We start from the raw sequence: 17,944 nt of genomic DNA on the forward strand, positions 1-17,944 counted from the left end.
TATGATCATTAGAAAGTCATAGTTAAGATATCAGAATGAAATGAGTGTTTATTACAAGTAGCTGCATATCTGATTGATCGGTTGCCTTTTCTGCCTTGTCTTGCTAGAATAACAGTAAATAAATATCTAGTAGAGCTTAGTTTTTTTAGATGAGCTTCCCAGTTTTGTCATGGAGTCAGTGCTGATTCAGTTCCAGTCCCTATAGCTTATTCTATTTTATAGCAGTTTCTTTAATCACAGATGTTGTATCTAAAAGCAAACTAAGACCCTGCTGTGATGCTGAAAGTTCTGTACCAAAATAGTGAGAAGAGGAAGAAACTACCCACTCAGGCAGGATTTCCTAGGACAGAATTTATACCTCATCCTGACCTTCCCCTTTCAGTAACTTCACATGAACCCTCTTGATCAGGCATGTCTGTGAATGCTGCAGGTACCAGCAGTAAGGGGCAAGACCAGATGCCTGATTCAAATCTCTTAATGTCGAAGGCAGTGTTAGAGGATAGAGCCAGTTCCTTATGTCAAGATGCTCATCACATTCCTTCTTTGGGACTTCTTTGGGAAAAATCTCTATGGACAATCCAATTTTGTAAGTGGAAAATTTTGAGCAGATAATAATGAAGGAGAGTTGACCCTGTGAGCCTGACAACCAGTGTCACTGACCTGTGTATAGTAACAAGGCGTCCAGTAAGGCGCCTGCTTCCTCACCAAGGGCTGGGCACGTTTTTGAACAGTTTGGGTCCTTCCACTTCCTCTGCACGGTCAGTCGATGCATCATTTTTATAGATGTCTATAACATGAATTGGGCTGTATGTCTTCCACATTGCCAGATTTAATAGATTCTGTTTGGCTCCTCCTACTTTCATTTGATAAGTGGATTAATTCCAGTGGCAGTCTTAACTCCAAAGTATGGTGGCAGTGTTCTTGAGCTTCTTATGTACTAACTGGATGTTAGCCAGATCTGTGTATTAGTCCCAACTGCAGTCACACATTTTCTCTGAAGTTTTACTTATAAGCAGGTATGGACTTTATTGGAATCTTGACACGGTCATGTGCCTTCTTTACATGGTTTTAAAAAACTTTATGCGAATTTTTCAGGGTTTTTTACAGTCTGTGCCTCTTCCATATTGCGATTTAAAGGAATCCATCTATATAATGTTAAAAGGAAGGAGAAATCATAAAATGCATTGGTATAGTTACTGAAGAAAATACACTAATCTAGTCCTGCTGTGCCTTGCTCCCTTCTTCATTCTCTCTAAGATTTGGTTCCACGTGCGGAGTTGGAGTATTCACCTCTTTTTGTATTAGTAATGTTTCTTTCTCATTTGTATTTGAATCTTCTTAGAGAAAGATATAGTCTAACAGCCTTATACACTAATTGTGTGGGGCTTTTTCTTTAAGAACACGTTTTCTGTGCACGTTAAACACGAGGAAGACATTAAACGTCTGTAAGGTGTAACGTGATGGCTACAGTGTGGCTTTGTTCAAAGACCTGGCCCCAGACTGCTGTGTACAGAATGCCCTGGGGTGAGAGAGTGACTGAAGACTGATGAGGAGAGCTTAAAATACCTGGCTGGGCGTCTCTCCTTGCAGCTGCCAATAAACATGCCAAGTATCTTAATTTTATTCCTGTAGATAACTTCCTTAAATAATGCATCATTGGGGAAAATCTCTTTTCCTCTTTACATTTATGTTGAACTAAACATCAAGGAGGAATGTAACAAAATGCCTTCATAAAACACTGAAGCTAATTGCAAGAATTTGACATTTTATGGAAGACCAAGTTCAGTAGCCGTCCTTCTTTTCAGAGTTATTATGATAAATAACTTTCTGAATAAGGAGCCTGTTGTTAACAGTTGGCTATTAGGAGTTGTTTCTCTGATTTTTTGTTTTACCTCCTGATACTTGATACGTCAAACCTAAGGCAGGCCGAATGCCTTTGACTACAGTGTGACCTTTTTTGTCTAAAGATCATACAGTTGAGCATATTGTGTAGCCACGTCTCTATTTTCTTCTGAGGTTACCAGAGACTTTGCCACAGGCTAAATATTAACCTTTTTTCATGAGCATCAACCAAAAATATGAAATTCAATAATTTTTAAGTGACCGTTACATTTACCTTACCCAAGTGTATCATTATTTTCCATGAGCATGTGCTTTATGGACTTCAAGGAGACTGTGCGTTTTTAAATGCATTCTCGCCTGTCAAGTTTCTTTCCATGGTTGTGTAGCAGGGACTCCAGGCTGTCCCCGTCCGTTGTGTGAAGACTTGCTTCATAATAAGCGATAGTTGAGTAAGAGAAGGGCCGGCATGTGCCTTGAGTAAGGCACTGATAAAGCTCAGGACTGACTGTCCCTGACTTTATAAAGATAGATGACTTTATTAGTCAGGGTTCTCCAGAAACACAGAACCAGTAGAGATTTTGTATATACATGAGAGAGATTCTTAGGAACTGACTCGCGTGATTACAGGAGCGGAAAAGTCTGGCAGTCTGCTGTCTGCAAGCCAGAGACCCAGGAAGCCAGTGGTGTGGTCTGGTGGGGTCTGAGGGCCTGAGAACAGGACAGGCTGATGGCTGAAATCCCGGTCCAAGAGCCTGAGAAGGTACGGGATGTCCCCACTCCTGCAGGGTGGGAGGCAGCAAAAAGGGGCGAATTCCTCCTTTTCCCACCTTAGGCTCTGTGCAGGCCCTCCGTGGCCTGGCTGGTACCCACCCACCCTGGAGAGTAGTCTGCCCTGCTGAGGGCACTGATTCAAATGCTCGTCTCCTTCAGGAACACCGTCACAGACAAACCCAGAGGTGCTTAATTTGGGCACCCTGTGGCCAGTCAGAATTAACTATTCGAAATGACTTTAAAACAGTAAATGTGTACTTTAGTTCTCCATCACTGTGTTAGCAATCACTCATGCAAACTATCAGCATACTTGTGTTGTCGTTACTTAAAAATCTGTATATTTCAATTATTTATGTGTCTGTCTTCTCCATCAGACTGCTAGTCCTTGAGTCATATTTTAATAATAATAATAATAGAAATAGCTACTATTTAGTGATTGCTTAGCAGGAACCTGGTTTACATGCTTTGTTGAATGACTGATTCTGGAAAATTCAGACTTTCAGAAAGTCTGTAATCTAGCATGAAATAACACAGTTCATAATCCTTCAAAGCATTCGATAAGATTATACTTTCTTTTTTCTTAAAATGATTATGAAGCTAGAAATAATTTAATAGTTGAATAAAACTACCTGCTAACTGGTCATAGAGCTGGTCATGTTGAGGGGTGCTGAGATACATTTTCATTGTCAGCTTTCAGTTTCATGAATATAGCATGATGGTTAAAAGTGTGAGTCCAGAGAGAGATGTCTGGGTTGAGATTCCACCTCTGTGATGCCAGGCAAATCTGTGCCTCAGTTTCTTCCTCTAAAAAGAGGATAATAAAGGAACTTCCTTCAGAGAGTTGTAGTGCCCAGAGTTCCTGGTGCATCTGCCCCTCCACATACACATTATGTGCCAGTTGCTGTTAGTAGTGGTGATACTGGGAAGAAAATCAGTTCTAATACAGGAGAAGCAACACTGAGGCCTTCATCTTCCCTGTCATGTTCCAAGTCTTTTTGCTTAAGCTGTTCTAATTATGCACACCCAGGAAAGCTGTTGGAATGTGGCGGGAACTAAGAGTGCCCACTGACCTGAGATGGTGTCTTTAAATGAGGCAGGCAGCTCCATATAAGCGATGGATCATTTCATTGTAAGGTAACTTAGAGGGTGGGAGCAGATGAGCAACAATCTGGAAGCATCCAGTGCTGCACTCCACACCACAGGGGCCCTTTGGGACAGTTTTATAACCTCCCTGGGGTATGGGGGGAGGTGGGTAGAAGCAGGGAGTGCATTCCTAAATCAAGATTTATGCACGGGTAACTGGGCTTACAGGTACTGGGAATATGTTAGGGAAGGTCTTCACCATTGTTTGGAGCTAGCAGAGCATAGAGGTCACCTGGACCTGGACCTAAATGATATCTATTAACTACAAAGCCCTTGATGACAGAGAAATTATTTACTACACAGTACAGTCCTGGGGAGGGTCAGCGGAAGGTCAACATGGGCCCACGATGGTGTCAGCTGTGCTAACAGGTATATAAAAGTATACACTCATTTTCTAATTAGCCAAAGAACAACCTCAGGTAGGTGGAAAACTTACTGGAAGAGAAAAGCACCATGTGTTCTAAGATAAACGTAAACCTTTTGTTTATGAGTTATGTATAACCAATTCTCTACTTGAAGGAAGTCACCTTGAGTTGACCATTTTAAGTCACTTCCTACGAGAGCTGCTAAAAAAAAAGCAGAAAAGTTTTGGTAATTGTTTTCCCATCCTGAGTTTCCAGTGTTCTCGCCAGTGAATGAATCAAACTTTATTGCCACTTACACTGAGTTTTTAAAATTATAATGTGAAGTATTCATTGTGCAAATGAAAGAAGGAAGTCAGCTATAAATAAAAATTTTCAAAAGTAAATAAAGTGAATACTTGAACTATAAGAGAAGGCACAGTCTACTGTTTATCTGTCGTGTCTGACATAGCATGGTTCATTACCAATTTTAATGTTTGTATTATGGCTCTTACCAAATTAAATTATTGTTAAATATTATTATATGTTATTAAATATTGTGTTAAAATATTATTAAATATTGTTTAAATATTATTAATTGATTAGGTGCTTGATCACAAATTTTTTATTTAACATTCATATTTATCTCCTGTTTTATGTATTATGTTAGGTGTTCCAGATATAACAATGAATACTCAATCTCTGCCCTCTTGGAACTTAAAGAATAGTGAGGGACTATATGTATAGCATAAGTATATAATATTATGTAATTATAATCAGGAAAAAAGGTGCTATGACTGTAAAATACAGGCACTGTAAATTTATACTATAGAGACATATTCCAGTGTGAGCAGTTTGGTATGTGTACTTGTCCACACCTTAGACATATCCCCGCATGAGCGGTTTGGTGTGTGTGGTTACCCACACCTTAGACATACCCCGGCCTGAGCGGTTTGGTGTGTGTGGTTACCCACACCTTAGACATACCCCGGCCTGAGCGGTTTGGTGTGTGTGGTTACCCACACCTTAGACATACCCCGGCCTGAGCGGTTTGGTGTGTGTGGTTACCCACACCTTAGACATACCCCGGCCTGAGCGGTTTGGTGTGTGTGGTTACCCACACCTTAGACATACCCCGGCCTGAGCGGTTTGGTGTGTGTGGTTACCCACACCTTAGACATACCCCGGCCTGAGCGGTTTGGTGTGTGTGGTTATCTACACCTTCTCAAATGTCTCAGTGTCATTCCTGGCGCCTCACGCACTCCTGGTCAGTGCTCTGATGTTCATGTATGAGGTGTGGCAAGTCTGATTTCATCCCACCGTAATTCAGCAACCTGCAGGATAAGATTGAGTGTGGGTTTCGGCTGCATTAGTGCTTCAACAGATAGAATGTTTTAGGAAGGCCATAAAAACTCTTTACTTTTCTGATCATGACTTGGCCTCACAGTTTATAGCCCAGAGCTTCTCCTTCCTTTCTTTAATCCTTCCACAGCAGCTGGAAGCAGCCTTCCACCACCGTATGAACGGCAGCCATCACGGGTCCTCAAGAAGGATTTCCTTCTTTATAACTGCAAGTGATGACTTCAGGGACTGTTACATGCTATTGGTTATTAATAACCACTCTCTAATGCAGCAGTTCTCACAGCTCCACACTCATCAGAATCATCTGGAAGTTTCATTATAATACAGGTGGCTGAGCTCCACTCCCAGAGTTTCTGATTGAGTAGTTCTGTGTGGTTGGTTGCTGTTCAGTCAGTAAGTCGGGTCTGACTCTTGGCGACCCCGTGGACTGTAGCCTGCAGGCTTCCCTGTCCTTCACTGTCTGTGTTCTGTGTTACAGTCCAGGAATTTGCATTTTCAGCAAGTTCCCAGACGCCACTGCAGACACTGGAACCAGACTGTGAGAGGTGCTGCTCTAATGGAAACTTGATTCTCTTCTGCCTTCAAGTCCAAGAGAGCTCTCTGACCCAAAGGCCTCACCCTGAGAACCTGTTGCCCACCGGCACTTTGCCTGAAGAGCACCATCAGGACTCAGTTGCAGATAACAGAAGCTCCTTTAGCTGTTAAAAGCAGAAAATAATTAAGTGCTTACATATAATTGGAGCGGGTGGATGGATGACCTCAGGAATTAGTCCTACAACAGAACTGTAGCTTTGGCTCAGTGTGGGAACTCCCATGGAAGCCAGAACCAGAAACCCATTACAGCATCTCCTTCCAGAGTCAGCCAGGGCGGCACGGTTTGGGAGTCAGAAAGCGTCTGCTGGGACTGCAGCCTCCACAGCTGCTGACAGCCTCTGGACCACATTTCAGGAACATGGGTTCCTCCTGTGTTAGTTTGAAATCCAGGTCTCCCTCAAGTACACCTCATGGGAGAAACCAAATTCCATCTGGAACCTTAGATGAGAGGGAGTCTGGGAAATAAATGTTTGAGCTTTCTTGACTCTTCGGAAAACGAGGGCTTGCTCGGAAAAGGTGGATGTAGATATTGTGTTAATAGAGCCTTGCTAGTGTCTACCACAGACTGTTTCTCGGGTGCAGCTGAGACATACAAAAACGGGAAAGAACTAGCTATATGACGACGTGAGGGGCTGTGTTCCAGGCAGAGGAGGAGAAACAAGGAGACCCAGAAGTGAGGGGGTGTTAATTAACCTTGAAAACAGATGGCCACGATACAGACACCTCCCTACCCCTACATTAAAATTTAAAAAAATAGATGGCAATTTCTGAAAGCTCAATTTTCATTTAGGGTGTTACTGCAGTAAGTACAGAGGCCTCTCCCTCCTCTGCTCTCATGGCAGAGGCTAGGATCCTGTGTGTGAGCCTTCTTAGAGGAGGAACGGCTCTTCCCTCCTGTGTGAGGAATCAAGCCTGAAAAGCATAGTATAACCATAACAGCTATGGTGCAGCATCTGTCTAAATGGTTAGGGAGCTGGAGACAGCCTGGACCTGTACAAGAATGTCACTGACAAGATTTAGTGTCACTCACAGGGGGGCCTTGGGTTCCAGAGTGAAAAGGCAGTAAGAAATCCTAGTTGTGTGGTCACAGAGATAGACCTCAGCGACGATCTGATCCAGCCCCCTCATTTTACAGGTGAGAAAACAGGCAAAGGTTGAATGGCCTGTTCAGGGTGTCAGTGGGACATCGGGACCAGAGCCCCTGACAGCAAACATTGCTTCACTATGTGCTTCACCTTGCTTTTAGATTTCTCTTTTTATGATCATCACCAGTTCAGCCACTCAGTCGTGTCTGACTCTTCGCGACCCACAAACCGCAGCACGCCAGGCCTCCCTGTCCATCACCAACTCCCGGAATGTACCCTAACCCATGTCCATTGAGTCGGTGATGCCACCCAACCATCTCATCCTCTGTTGCCCCCTTCTCCTCCCACCTTCAATCCTTCCCAGCATCAGGGTCTTTTCAAATGAGTCAACTCTTCGCATCATTATGCCAAAATGCAAATGTGGTGGCTGATCTGGGATGTTGCTGGCTCACGATCAATTTATTATGTAGTTCTGTATCAGTCAGATGGTATTCACAACAACTGTTCTTTTTTTTTTTAATATTTATTTATTTTTGGCTGCACTGGGTCTTAGTTGTGGCATGTGAACCTTTTGTATACAGGCTCCGTAGTTGTGGTGCACAGGCTTTAGCTTAGTTTCCTGAACAGGGATTGAACCTGAGTCCCCTGCAGTGGAAGGTGAATTTTTAGCCACTGGACCACCAGGGAAGTCCCTTTAAATAAAGTGTTTGTTCTTGGCTGGGCCGGGCCTCCCGCGTGCCGGCTCTCTCCACTGCAGTGCATGGGGCTGCTCCCGGCGGTGGTCCTCTTGTTGCGGAGCGCTGGCTCTGGCGGCTGTGGCATGTGGAATCCTCTCCCACCAGCACCAAACCTGTGTCTTCCGCATTGGCAGACAATTCCTAACCGCTGGACCACCAGGGTCGTCCAGAACAACTGGTTTTGATTAAAGATCACTGAGCAATGTGCCCAGTTTCACCCTTAGTGAATTTCACTTCCAGAGTTATTTGTCTTTGCTTTCAATTTTTGCAAAAATGGTGAAAAGCGATCAAGGCCTTAGAAAAAGGAGTCATAATAAAAAAGGGACTTAAAATGAATTTCCTCTAAAGAGTCATACAAGGAATAGTTTCTTTATTAATAGTTTATTACTAGTTTCTTTATTAGTTTGAGTGGCAGATGTAATTAAAGGACTCAGAAGAAAAGTGACATTATATTACTAAACTGTTTGCCAGGTTAAATATTTAATCCAAGGAGCTTTGTATATTTTTTTTTACATTCAGTATTTGGTTAATTTGACACGGATTAGAATGCCCAACTCAGAAAGGCTTAACTCTATCCAAATTAAGCAGGCAAATACCTAATTGCTTTTGCTTAAGAATTCACAAGCACTGTGCTCTCACATGGGAGAATAAGCAGTATGGAAGTGTTGTTGTTTAGTCACTAAGTCTTGTCCTACTCTTTTGCAACCCCGTGGACTGTAGCCCACCAGGCTCCTCTTGTCCATGGGATTTTCCAGACAAGAATACTTGAGTGGGTTGCCATTTCCTTCTCCAGGGGACTTTCCCAATCCAGGGATCAAGCCCATGTCTCCTGCATTGCAGAAGATTCTTTATCACTGAGCTACCAGGGAAGACCTTTGAACAGTGTTAGGTGGTATCATAGTTCCAGAAGTTTTGAACTGGGTTATTCAGTTATAATACATACACATACTTATGGCACCGTATTGCTTTACAGAATCTATAAAATGTTATTTCTGTTAAATCTTCAATATCATAAGTTATATTATCCCCCAAAGATTTCACTTTGCAAATTCTAACAAATCAAACCATCCCTGAAAGGAAGAAGCTATGAAAACCCAGAATTGTATATACATAACCTCTCCCAGACACACCACATCTTTTCCCCTGCTTATTAGTAAGATGTAGAACATTATATTTTATAAATGGTAAGTTAGAATGACAAGCAGTATGTTTTATTTCAAATAAAGTAGTATGTTTTATTTCAAATCCCCTGTATCCCAAGCCCTTTCAGGGCAAACAAAATTGAATTCTCTTGTGATGGTCAGAGAAGCAATTTATGAGAGCTTTAATGAGGTAGGACTTTCTCATGACTTATTAGCAGTCGTTCCCAAGAATCCGGAACCTCTGTATCACTGACCACAAGGTCCTGAAGGAAAATGTCTGCACATCCCCCTTAGGTCAGCTCGAAAGGCTGAGTCATGGTGTGACGAGGCTGATCAAGCAGAAGAAAAGAGTCTTCTCTGGGAGGAGAGTGGTCAGGAATTAGTGCCGTGTAACGGAGCAAGGCACCAGGCGTGTAGGCTGTCCTCATCCCGTGGTGTTTAGAATATCCTTTGTGGAAGGAGAGAGAGACAACTTCCTGCTCCAAGAATAATGATGCCCTAAGGAATGAACATCTGTTCTCTTATGCAATGTTTAAGAGAAGCAGCTGTTATCTGCTTTGAATTAAAGGTAGGTTTGCTCCCACCTCCACACTTCCGAGCCCCACTCCAGTGCCTGCTCGGTCTGTGATGCTGAAGGCCGCTGTAGACAACGCAGCCATTTACCCAGACGTTTGTCTTCCTCCCTTCCCCTCCTCAGCCCATGCCTTAGCCCGTGCAGTTGGCTGGACAGAGGGCATATTTTCTCGTGAAATTTGGGCTCGGGGAAAGAGACTTAGTTTGGAGTATGAAGAGGGTGACATTCTTTTAAAGTTGAAACACGTCTGGTATGTGTAAGTAGAAGGTGCCAGTCAAGACGCACAGCGAATGTGCACGTGCCCACAGCTTGGCAGTGGAAAGCTCTAGGTTGCTCCATAAGGTTTTATAACTGTGTGTGTGACCTTTTCACTTCACAAGAAGATGGAGTGAGAGCAAAGAAGTCATATGGCAGATACTCAGAGGAAACTTCAGGGGGTTAGAGAAGAGCAAGGAAAAAACATCAGCAGGAACCTGGCTGAGATTTCTGTATTTTCTCCCCTCTGCCCCACACCAAGTTAAAGCCTCTTTTTATCAGATGAATTTCAGCCAGATGTGGCTAAGGCCGCTAAAGTGCTGGCAGAGTAAATAGTCAAGAGGGTTGAGGAGTGAGGTTCTTGTAAGTTTTCATGCTGGTGGGGGCCTGGCAGAGAATCTGGGAGTGAAACCTGCTCAGCCTGAGGGGGCCGGGGGTGTGAGGTGGGGGTGTGGGGGAGGAGAGCTGGCTGTGGCTTCATGGGAATTGAAGCTCAACGTGGCCTGATTTTTCAGGAAAGACCAGAAATACTGCTTTATTGTTAAAATCTCCCAATTTTTAAATAGTATAACAAATAATGGTGATTTTTAAAAATATCCAGTACCAAACAAAACAGATTGGAATGAATGCATCTGCTAGTTTTCCAACTCAAAACTGATGGACTTCACCTTTCTAGGAGGATTTGGGACCTTAAAACCAGACCTTATAACTTGTAACTCAAATTAAGTGAAGAGAATGAGATTTTTTCCCCCCTCCCATTCATTTAATAAGTATTCATATTAACAAATATCAGAACTATATCCATCAGTGGACACAATGGATACAAAGATGTGTAAGATTCAGCCCCACCTGTCAGTCCAGTGTGGTTTGGAGCAGATAAACAGGAAAGTACATTGAAGTGAATTTTGTGTGATTAAACAGGTATTCCCACAGTGGGCTTGGCTCTGAAGGGCATTTACTAATAACTTTAATTTGGATGGGAACTGTGTCTTAAAGAACTTAAAGAAAGTAGGAGAAGCAGGAGGTAAAAGGAACATTGATTTTTTAAAAAGAGCAAGGTGTGTATTTGAAGAAATTGCAAGTGTTTACTACCACTGGATGATTAAAAATCAAACCAAGGATGGAGCTAGAGTATCCAGTTCATAAGGTTGTCTTGAGAATTAAACATAAAATGCCTAGAACGTCATCATTACCCTGCTCACTACTTATTCTCAGTCCGTAGTACTGGGACGGATCCAGAATAAGTACTCAGTACATTTCTGTTGAGTGAATCGACACTGTGGAAATATAAAGCGGTCGGGTCACTGGACTCCTTAGATCTGCCTAGTGTTCCAGGTACAGTTACCCTCTCTCCACCTGGCCTTACTTGGAAACATATCACTTACCCACAAAGGGCTCAGTTTAAAAAAAAAAAAAAAGGAATAACTTGTATAGTAAAATATTTCTAGTGTATGACGTTAAAAGAAAAAATTAAGTCCAACGTGCTATTTCCAAAAGCAAAGCAAGAAAACGCGGTCGTTTGTGCTGCTCTCATTAACAGCCTCACTTCGTTGCTTCCCCTTGCTTTTCCCAAGGCTGCTGTGGTTCCATCTGCCCAGACCCTTAAAATCACCGACTTCGGCTTCAGCGACTTCGAGCTGTCCGACCTGGACACAGCACTGTGCACAATCCGGATGTTCACAGACCTCAACCTCGTGCAGAGCTTCCAGATGAAACATGAGGTGGGGCCGCAGCGGTGTGCTCTGGAAATGGGGTGTGTGTGTAAGAGGGTTAGTTTCGGGCGCTAGCATGGAATGAAGTTTCAGTATGAAATGAAGATGAACGAAGTATGAATGAAGATTCATGTACTATCACCAGTACAGACCCAGGATGCTTGAAGGGAAACCATCAGCCCCTGGGAGGACATGTACTGCGTCCTCCACCGCCTCGAGCAGCAGGTGGCAGAACAGGGCAGGGTGTCCCCGGCCGAGAGCACGGTGACGGCGGGGTGGGCGGGAGCGCTGCGCGGGGTGACGGTGCCGGGAGAGCAGCTGGAGGGGAAGGAGAGAAGCCGGCCGCCTGGGTCCTCGTTCGCTACTTGGAGGAGTTTGGATTTTATTCTGAAAACAATGGTGAGTCACTGAGGAATCTTGAGCAGGGAAGTAATATGATCTAGTTGCAGAGGTTATGACAACGCAGTAGAAAGAAGGACCCAAACAGAGTGAACGCCTTTGGAAAGGAGGGAGCCGAGGGGCTGGTGTGAAGCCAAGCTCTTGGTTCAAACAGGGTCACACATGTGGAGTGAAGAAGATTGGTTTTAACTCCAGCCAGTTACCTTACTTGCCTCTCAAAAACAGCAAGACTGAGATCAGTCCCTTCTCATACCAGTTGACGGGATATCAGGGAATTCTAGTTTGTTTCATAATGCCTGTGTTATTGTATCAAATAATAAGGGAGAACAGAAAGGCCTATATGAAAAAGAAATTTAGTAATTTGCCTTTAAAGCCATCTTTTTTTTTTTTTCCCCCAGTCAGTTGAATGTCTAGTCTCCTCGTACGGATTTCCTATATGGATATGTAAATACCTTGAAGGCCTCCACTATCCAGCACTCCATTAATTCATAAAATGAAAATTTATTAACAATAAACCGTGTGCCCAGCACTGTGCTAGGGACGCACTTTAGTGATGAGTTGTCCCTGATCTCAGAGCCTTACTGAGGTCTGAGAACTGAGCTCTAATATAGTTAAGGTTAATACAGTGTCATTTCTGAGGCCCAAATCTGGTTCTTCCTTCAATTTAACCAAAGTTTGTATTGTTCTTGGGTGAAAATAGAATCTGTACACTCCAGTAATCCTTCACGTCTATTAGAGTGTGTTGATTAAGGGATATCATATCATTTAATTATTTCAAGAACCTCTCAAGAAAGGTTCTTTGGTTATTATTGTCCCTGTTTTACAAGTGAAGAAACTGACATAGTGTGAAAGTGAAGCAGCTCAGTCGTGTCCCGACTCTTTGCGACCCCATGGACTGTACAGCCTACCAGGCTCCTCCATCTATGGAATTTTCCACGCAAGAGTATTGGAGTGGGTTGCCATTTCCTTCGCCAAGAGATCTTCCCGACCCAGGGATCAAACCTGGGTCTCCCGCCTTGCAGGCAGATAGACGCTTTACCGTCTGAGCCCCCAGGGAAGCTCCAGACATAGCATGATGGAGTAGAAGATTCTTGGATTTGAGTCATAGCTCTACTGGTGATTAGCTCTCATTTCTTTGGGCAGTTAATTGCTCACATTTTCAAGTTTTGTAATCTGTTAATTGGAAATAATGGTATGACTTTCCCTATGGGGGGGTCTTATGAGAATTTTACATGCATCTGTGTGATTGTATGTTTGTATGTGTGCACACTTGTATATTTTGCTTAATACAAAAGTATTAAGTAGCAAGTTAATCCCTTCAAGTCAAATTTGACCATGGTTATATTACCCATGGTCAGATTTCTCTGTTGTAAGTGACAGGGCTCATGTATTAAAGCCTTTATTAATGGAATGAAGATCTCATTTAGAGCCAGAAGATCTAAATGTGAGTCTCAGTTCTGCTGCTTGCTAGTTATGGGACTTACATAAGTCTAGATAGCAACTCAGGTCCCTTTCCATTCCTGAGATCTCCCATACTTTGCACTGGTAATGGCTCTGTTGAAAGGGCCTGGCCAGAACAGGAGTATGATCCTTGTACCTACTTATGAAATTTATTACATAAATTGATTTATTTCTTAAAAACATAAGCTCTAAACAAAATTCTTTAAAGCAATTATCCTTCAATTAAAAGTAAACTTTAAAAAATAAGCTTTTAGATAGCATTTGAGTGTTAGATAAGAAGGTAGTCCTTGGAATTTCTCTCACATTGTTTTATTTTTACCTTTTGCTGAGTGTTTGTCCATTAGGCAGGTGTTTCTCGGTGTCTCATTCATCTCCTCTGCTTTTCCATTTGAGTAACCACTGTTCCGATTCTGGCCAGTGTCAGCTTGAACGTCTCTATTACTCTGATGGACCTTCCTGCCTTGGTGACTCATCTGTTTTATTTCAGATATTATTGCCACTATACATTTCAGATATAATTTTAGGATGGTAATTAAAATGTTGCTGCTAGAAAAGATGTGAGCATCATAAAGTGCCCTGACAAAGAATCCTTCCTACTGAAAGATATGGCAAATCTTGTCCCTGTTGGCTTCCAGACCTTTTCTCTCCTGTAACTCTCATGGATCTCTGAAACAGATTCTTTTGCTTTCCTCTACCAATCTGCTGTGCTATGCCTGTTTTCCTTTGCCTTCTGTCTTTGACAAGTTATTCCTCCCACGAATGGACAGGATGGTCCACTCCCCAAGTCCACTCCACTTTGTGCCACAGCATACTTTTTCCTTGAAGCATGACACAGAAGTCTCTATTCCTGGGAAAACTCTAGGACTGACTTCATGCCACTTGGAATCCTGTTGACAGTTTACAAATTCGTGTTCTCATTTTTATGTGAATTTATTTCCTTTACATGTGTGCTTTTGTTAGTTTTGCTACTGGTTGAAACTCTTGAAGGCAGGGGCCGAACTGTGTTTTCTTTCTTTGCTTTCTCCCACAGAATCTTAAGTATGTTGCTCAGGACTTAGGAAGCCTTTGTCATTGTTGGAGACTGATTCACTGTATTGAGTATGCTCCCTAGGGTCTTCAAACTGCTCACAGCTGTTCACAAGTCCTCTACGAAAGGCTGTATTACAAGTTTGAACATTCCAGGCATATCCACCAAGCATTTAACAGATCTGACCATAATTTTCCTAAATGCTGTTAAGAACATTCTGATAACAGAATACAAAACTGTACTTGAATCTAGTTACTAAAATTAGATACAATGGGGTGGTCATTGGGTTACTCAGTTCAATAGGCCCATCTCAGTAGAAGCAGAATCAGGAGTTCCCTGGTGGTCCAATGGTTAGGTCCGCTTAGGATGACCAGGTTCAACCCGTGGTCAGGAAGCTAAGATCTCACAAGCTGTGCAGCATGGCCCTCAAAAAGAAGAAGAATAGAGTAGTCCATTAGGAATTAGGTGTCATAATTATTTTGTCCATTATTTCCCATTATATGCTATACATGCCTATATAATTATGCCTACAGATTTTATGATTAGTAGAGAGATATGCAATGGCAACCCACTCCAGTCCTCTTGCCTGGAAAATCCCATGGACGGAGGAGCCTAGTGGGCTGCGGTCCATGGGGTCGCGAAGAGTCGGACACAACTGAGCGACTTCACTTTCACTTTTCACTTTCATGCACTGGAGAAGGAAATGGCAACCGACTCCAGTGTTCTTGCCTGGAGAATCCCAGGGACAGGGGAGCCTGGTGGGCTGCCATCTATGGGGTCACACAGAGTCGGACATGACTGAAGCGACTTAGCAGCAGCAGCAGCAGAGAGATAGTCCCATAGGTTAAATATCTGGGCTTTCCTGCTTATTTTCCTTGATTCTATGATTAATTGCCAGTAATTTTCTACAATGGGAGTTCCCAGTGATAAAAAATCTGTCTGCAAGTCAGGAGACATGGGTTTGATCCCTGGGTCGGGAAGATCCCCTGGAGAAGGAAATAGCGACCCACTCATTCCAGTATTCTGCCTGGGAAATCCTATGGACAGAGGCGCTTGGAGGGCTACAGTCCGGGGGGTCGCAGAAGAATCAGACACAACTTAGCAACTAGATAGCCTTCTACAAGACTTCACTGTATACTTTCTAAACATATCAAAAGAAAGTTAATAATTCTCACTTAAAATTCTCCTAATAAGATGAATCTATTATCTTCAGGGTCAACTTTATTCAGAAATGGTCATGCTATAGTGTATTTCAGGTCAGCACATGTCAGTCTTAGCCTTCAAAAATCCTCTGGGAAGTATGATTACTCAGGGGTGGGTAAAAGAGCTTGAGGACACTTGGGTTCCTTTTGTCAGAATTCTCTGTGAACTGCGTCATAGAACAGGAAGAGAGAGACCTGAGAAGAAAAGGGAGGGTATGAAAGCATTGATTTTTCTGCCAAATCCTCTATAAGCAATTTTGTACCAACAAAGAAGAAACCTTGTTTTTTGGCCTACTTTTGCAGCCAATCAAACTGTGTTGAATATTATTAAAGCAGGATTCTTTTCCCTGGTACTTTTTCCATTCCCCAGAGCAATGGCTTTTGTGTATGAAATATCCCCATAAATATACATAGGGAGAAGTACATATTTATTTTTAGAGAGCCTCCAAAGCATAGTAAATCATTCAGAATTGAAGAGAGGCAGACTCTGACGCTAACAAAAACACAAAATTATCATGCTGAGGGCCCATGAGTCCCCGGGGAATTTTGTTAAATCCACCACTTAGGAGTTGAATTAAACCCAGCTTGTGAGATTTTCTGAACAGTCTGTCCTTTTTCCTCCATCTTTAAAAATATATAGATTAAACACACACACACACACACACACCAGGGCTTTATGTGTGTGTGTGTGTGTGTTTTAATTACTTCTTGGTAACCAAGCAGTAACTCTGCCTGAATATTTAAGAACCATTTAAAAGGGACAGAGGCTGCGACTTGGAGTTTCAGTTTGTCCTTGGATACGTGCTGCGTGCCTTGCCCCCAGCCCGTCCCGGAGAAGCCTCAGGAACACCTCCGCAGACAGAGAATGAGGGCATGCGAGTGGAGGGTGACTGCCTGCAGGGCCCCGAGCCGAGTCCGTGTGCCTGTGACTGCCGGGCTGTCCTGACTGATTGCATGGGGACACAGTGCCCGTTATGAAGCCAGTCTGTGCCCTGCGTTTCTTAGCGCTGCCTTGCCTTTTACATCTAGTTTAGTTGGCCCCGTGGTTTACGTGGTGGACTCTGGAATCAAACTGTTGTCAAGATCTGAATTTTGGCCCCATCCTTTACATGCACCGTGACCCTGGGCAAGCTGCCTCTCGGAATGTCAGTTTGGTCATCTGTAAAGCTATCTCAATTGTAGTGCGTCCCTCGGAGTCCTGGGGTCAGATGCCAATGCTTTGTACAGTGCACGAAGTCAATGTAGGATAAGCGTTAGCAGTTATTTTGACTACTTACCCTTTGTTTCCTAAAGGTCCTCTGCAGGTGGATTTTAAGTGTGAAGAAGAACTATCGGAAGAACGTCGCCTATCATAATTGGAGACATGCCTTCAATACGGCTCAGTGCATGTTTGCCGCACTAAAAGCAGGCAAAATTCAGGTACTTCTCAGAGTCGTTTATATATTTAAGACATTTTGTTGCTTTACCGCACATTCTTCCAGTTTTTTTTAATGTGCACTGGTGATGATTGAGAATAATACTTACTGCCACTTAGAAGTAAACTGTGTTGTGTGTGCTTGTGCTCAATCATGGCCAACTCTGGCAACCCCATGTGACTGTGACCCACCAGGCTCCTCTGTGTGTGGGATTTTCCCAGCAAGAATACTGGAGTGGGTAGCCATTCCCTCCTCCAGAGGATCTTCCCAACCCAGGGAGTGAACCCTGTCTCCTGCGTTTCTTAATTCAAGAAGACTAATATGGCAAAATAATTTCTAATTTTCTTTCATATATAATATACATTGCATATTAAAAAAAAATTTTTTTTTAAATAGCTTCATGTTAAACTTAATAGTCTTTGGCCAAATAAATGCATCCTTCAGAGGAGACTCTACAGTAGAAGGAAAAGTATCCCGTTTCTCACAGTCACAGTTAAACTGCTCCACAGCATAACTTCTCAAAAACCACCCAGGTCCTGAACTCTGCTCCATAGATGGGCCCAGGGTTCTCGACCACATTTTCTCTGGAGCACTAATTTTATATCATTCCATGGAAAAGGTTTTGGTTTCATACATGTGACCAGAGACTTTTACAAGGAAGATCAGTGCAGAAAACATTCAAGTAATTCGTTCCTTTCCAGGTCAGATTTTTCATATCTCTGGCCTTAGATTCTAACTTCAGTGGGAATTGACTAGTTATTCTAGGTAAGTGATTCCAGGCATCCATCATATGACTGTTTATAATTCAGAGCTTCCATGCTCTTTTTTATTTAACAAACTCTATAAAAATGTTATCCTCTGTCTTGACTTTCATTGAGTGCA

The 17,944-nt window shown here is 42.8% G+C and overlaps 1 protein-coding gene across 5 annotated transcripts in view; it reads left to right on the forward strand.

Moving 5' to 3' along the window:
- The window catches only part of PDE5A (phosphodiesterase 5A), a 151,257-nt gene that overhangs the window by 101,134 nt on the left and 32,179 nt on the right, over positions 1–17,944 (forward strand). For 4 of the 5 annotated variants that reach the window (XM_061164123.1, XM_061164126.1, XM_061164125.1 and 1 more), the window contains 2 exons: positions 11,421–11,567; positions 16,941–17,066. In XM_061164123.1, coding sequence (XP_061020106.1) covers positions 11,421–11,567; positions 16,941–17,066 — 273 coding nt within the window. The remainder of the gene's footprint in view (positions 1–11,420; positions 11,568–16,940; positions 17,067–17,944) is intronic. The other variant, XM_061164127.1, reaches the window with a different exon arrangement.

The sequence above is a fragment of the Dama dama genome, chromosome 17 (assembly GCF_033118175.1).
Source record: "Dama dama isolate Ldn47 chromosome 17, ASM3311817v1, whole genome shotgun sequence".
NCBI classification, from domain to species: Eukaryota; Metazoa; Chordata; class Mammalia; order Artiodactyla; family Cervidae; genus Dama; species Dama dama.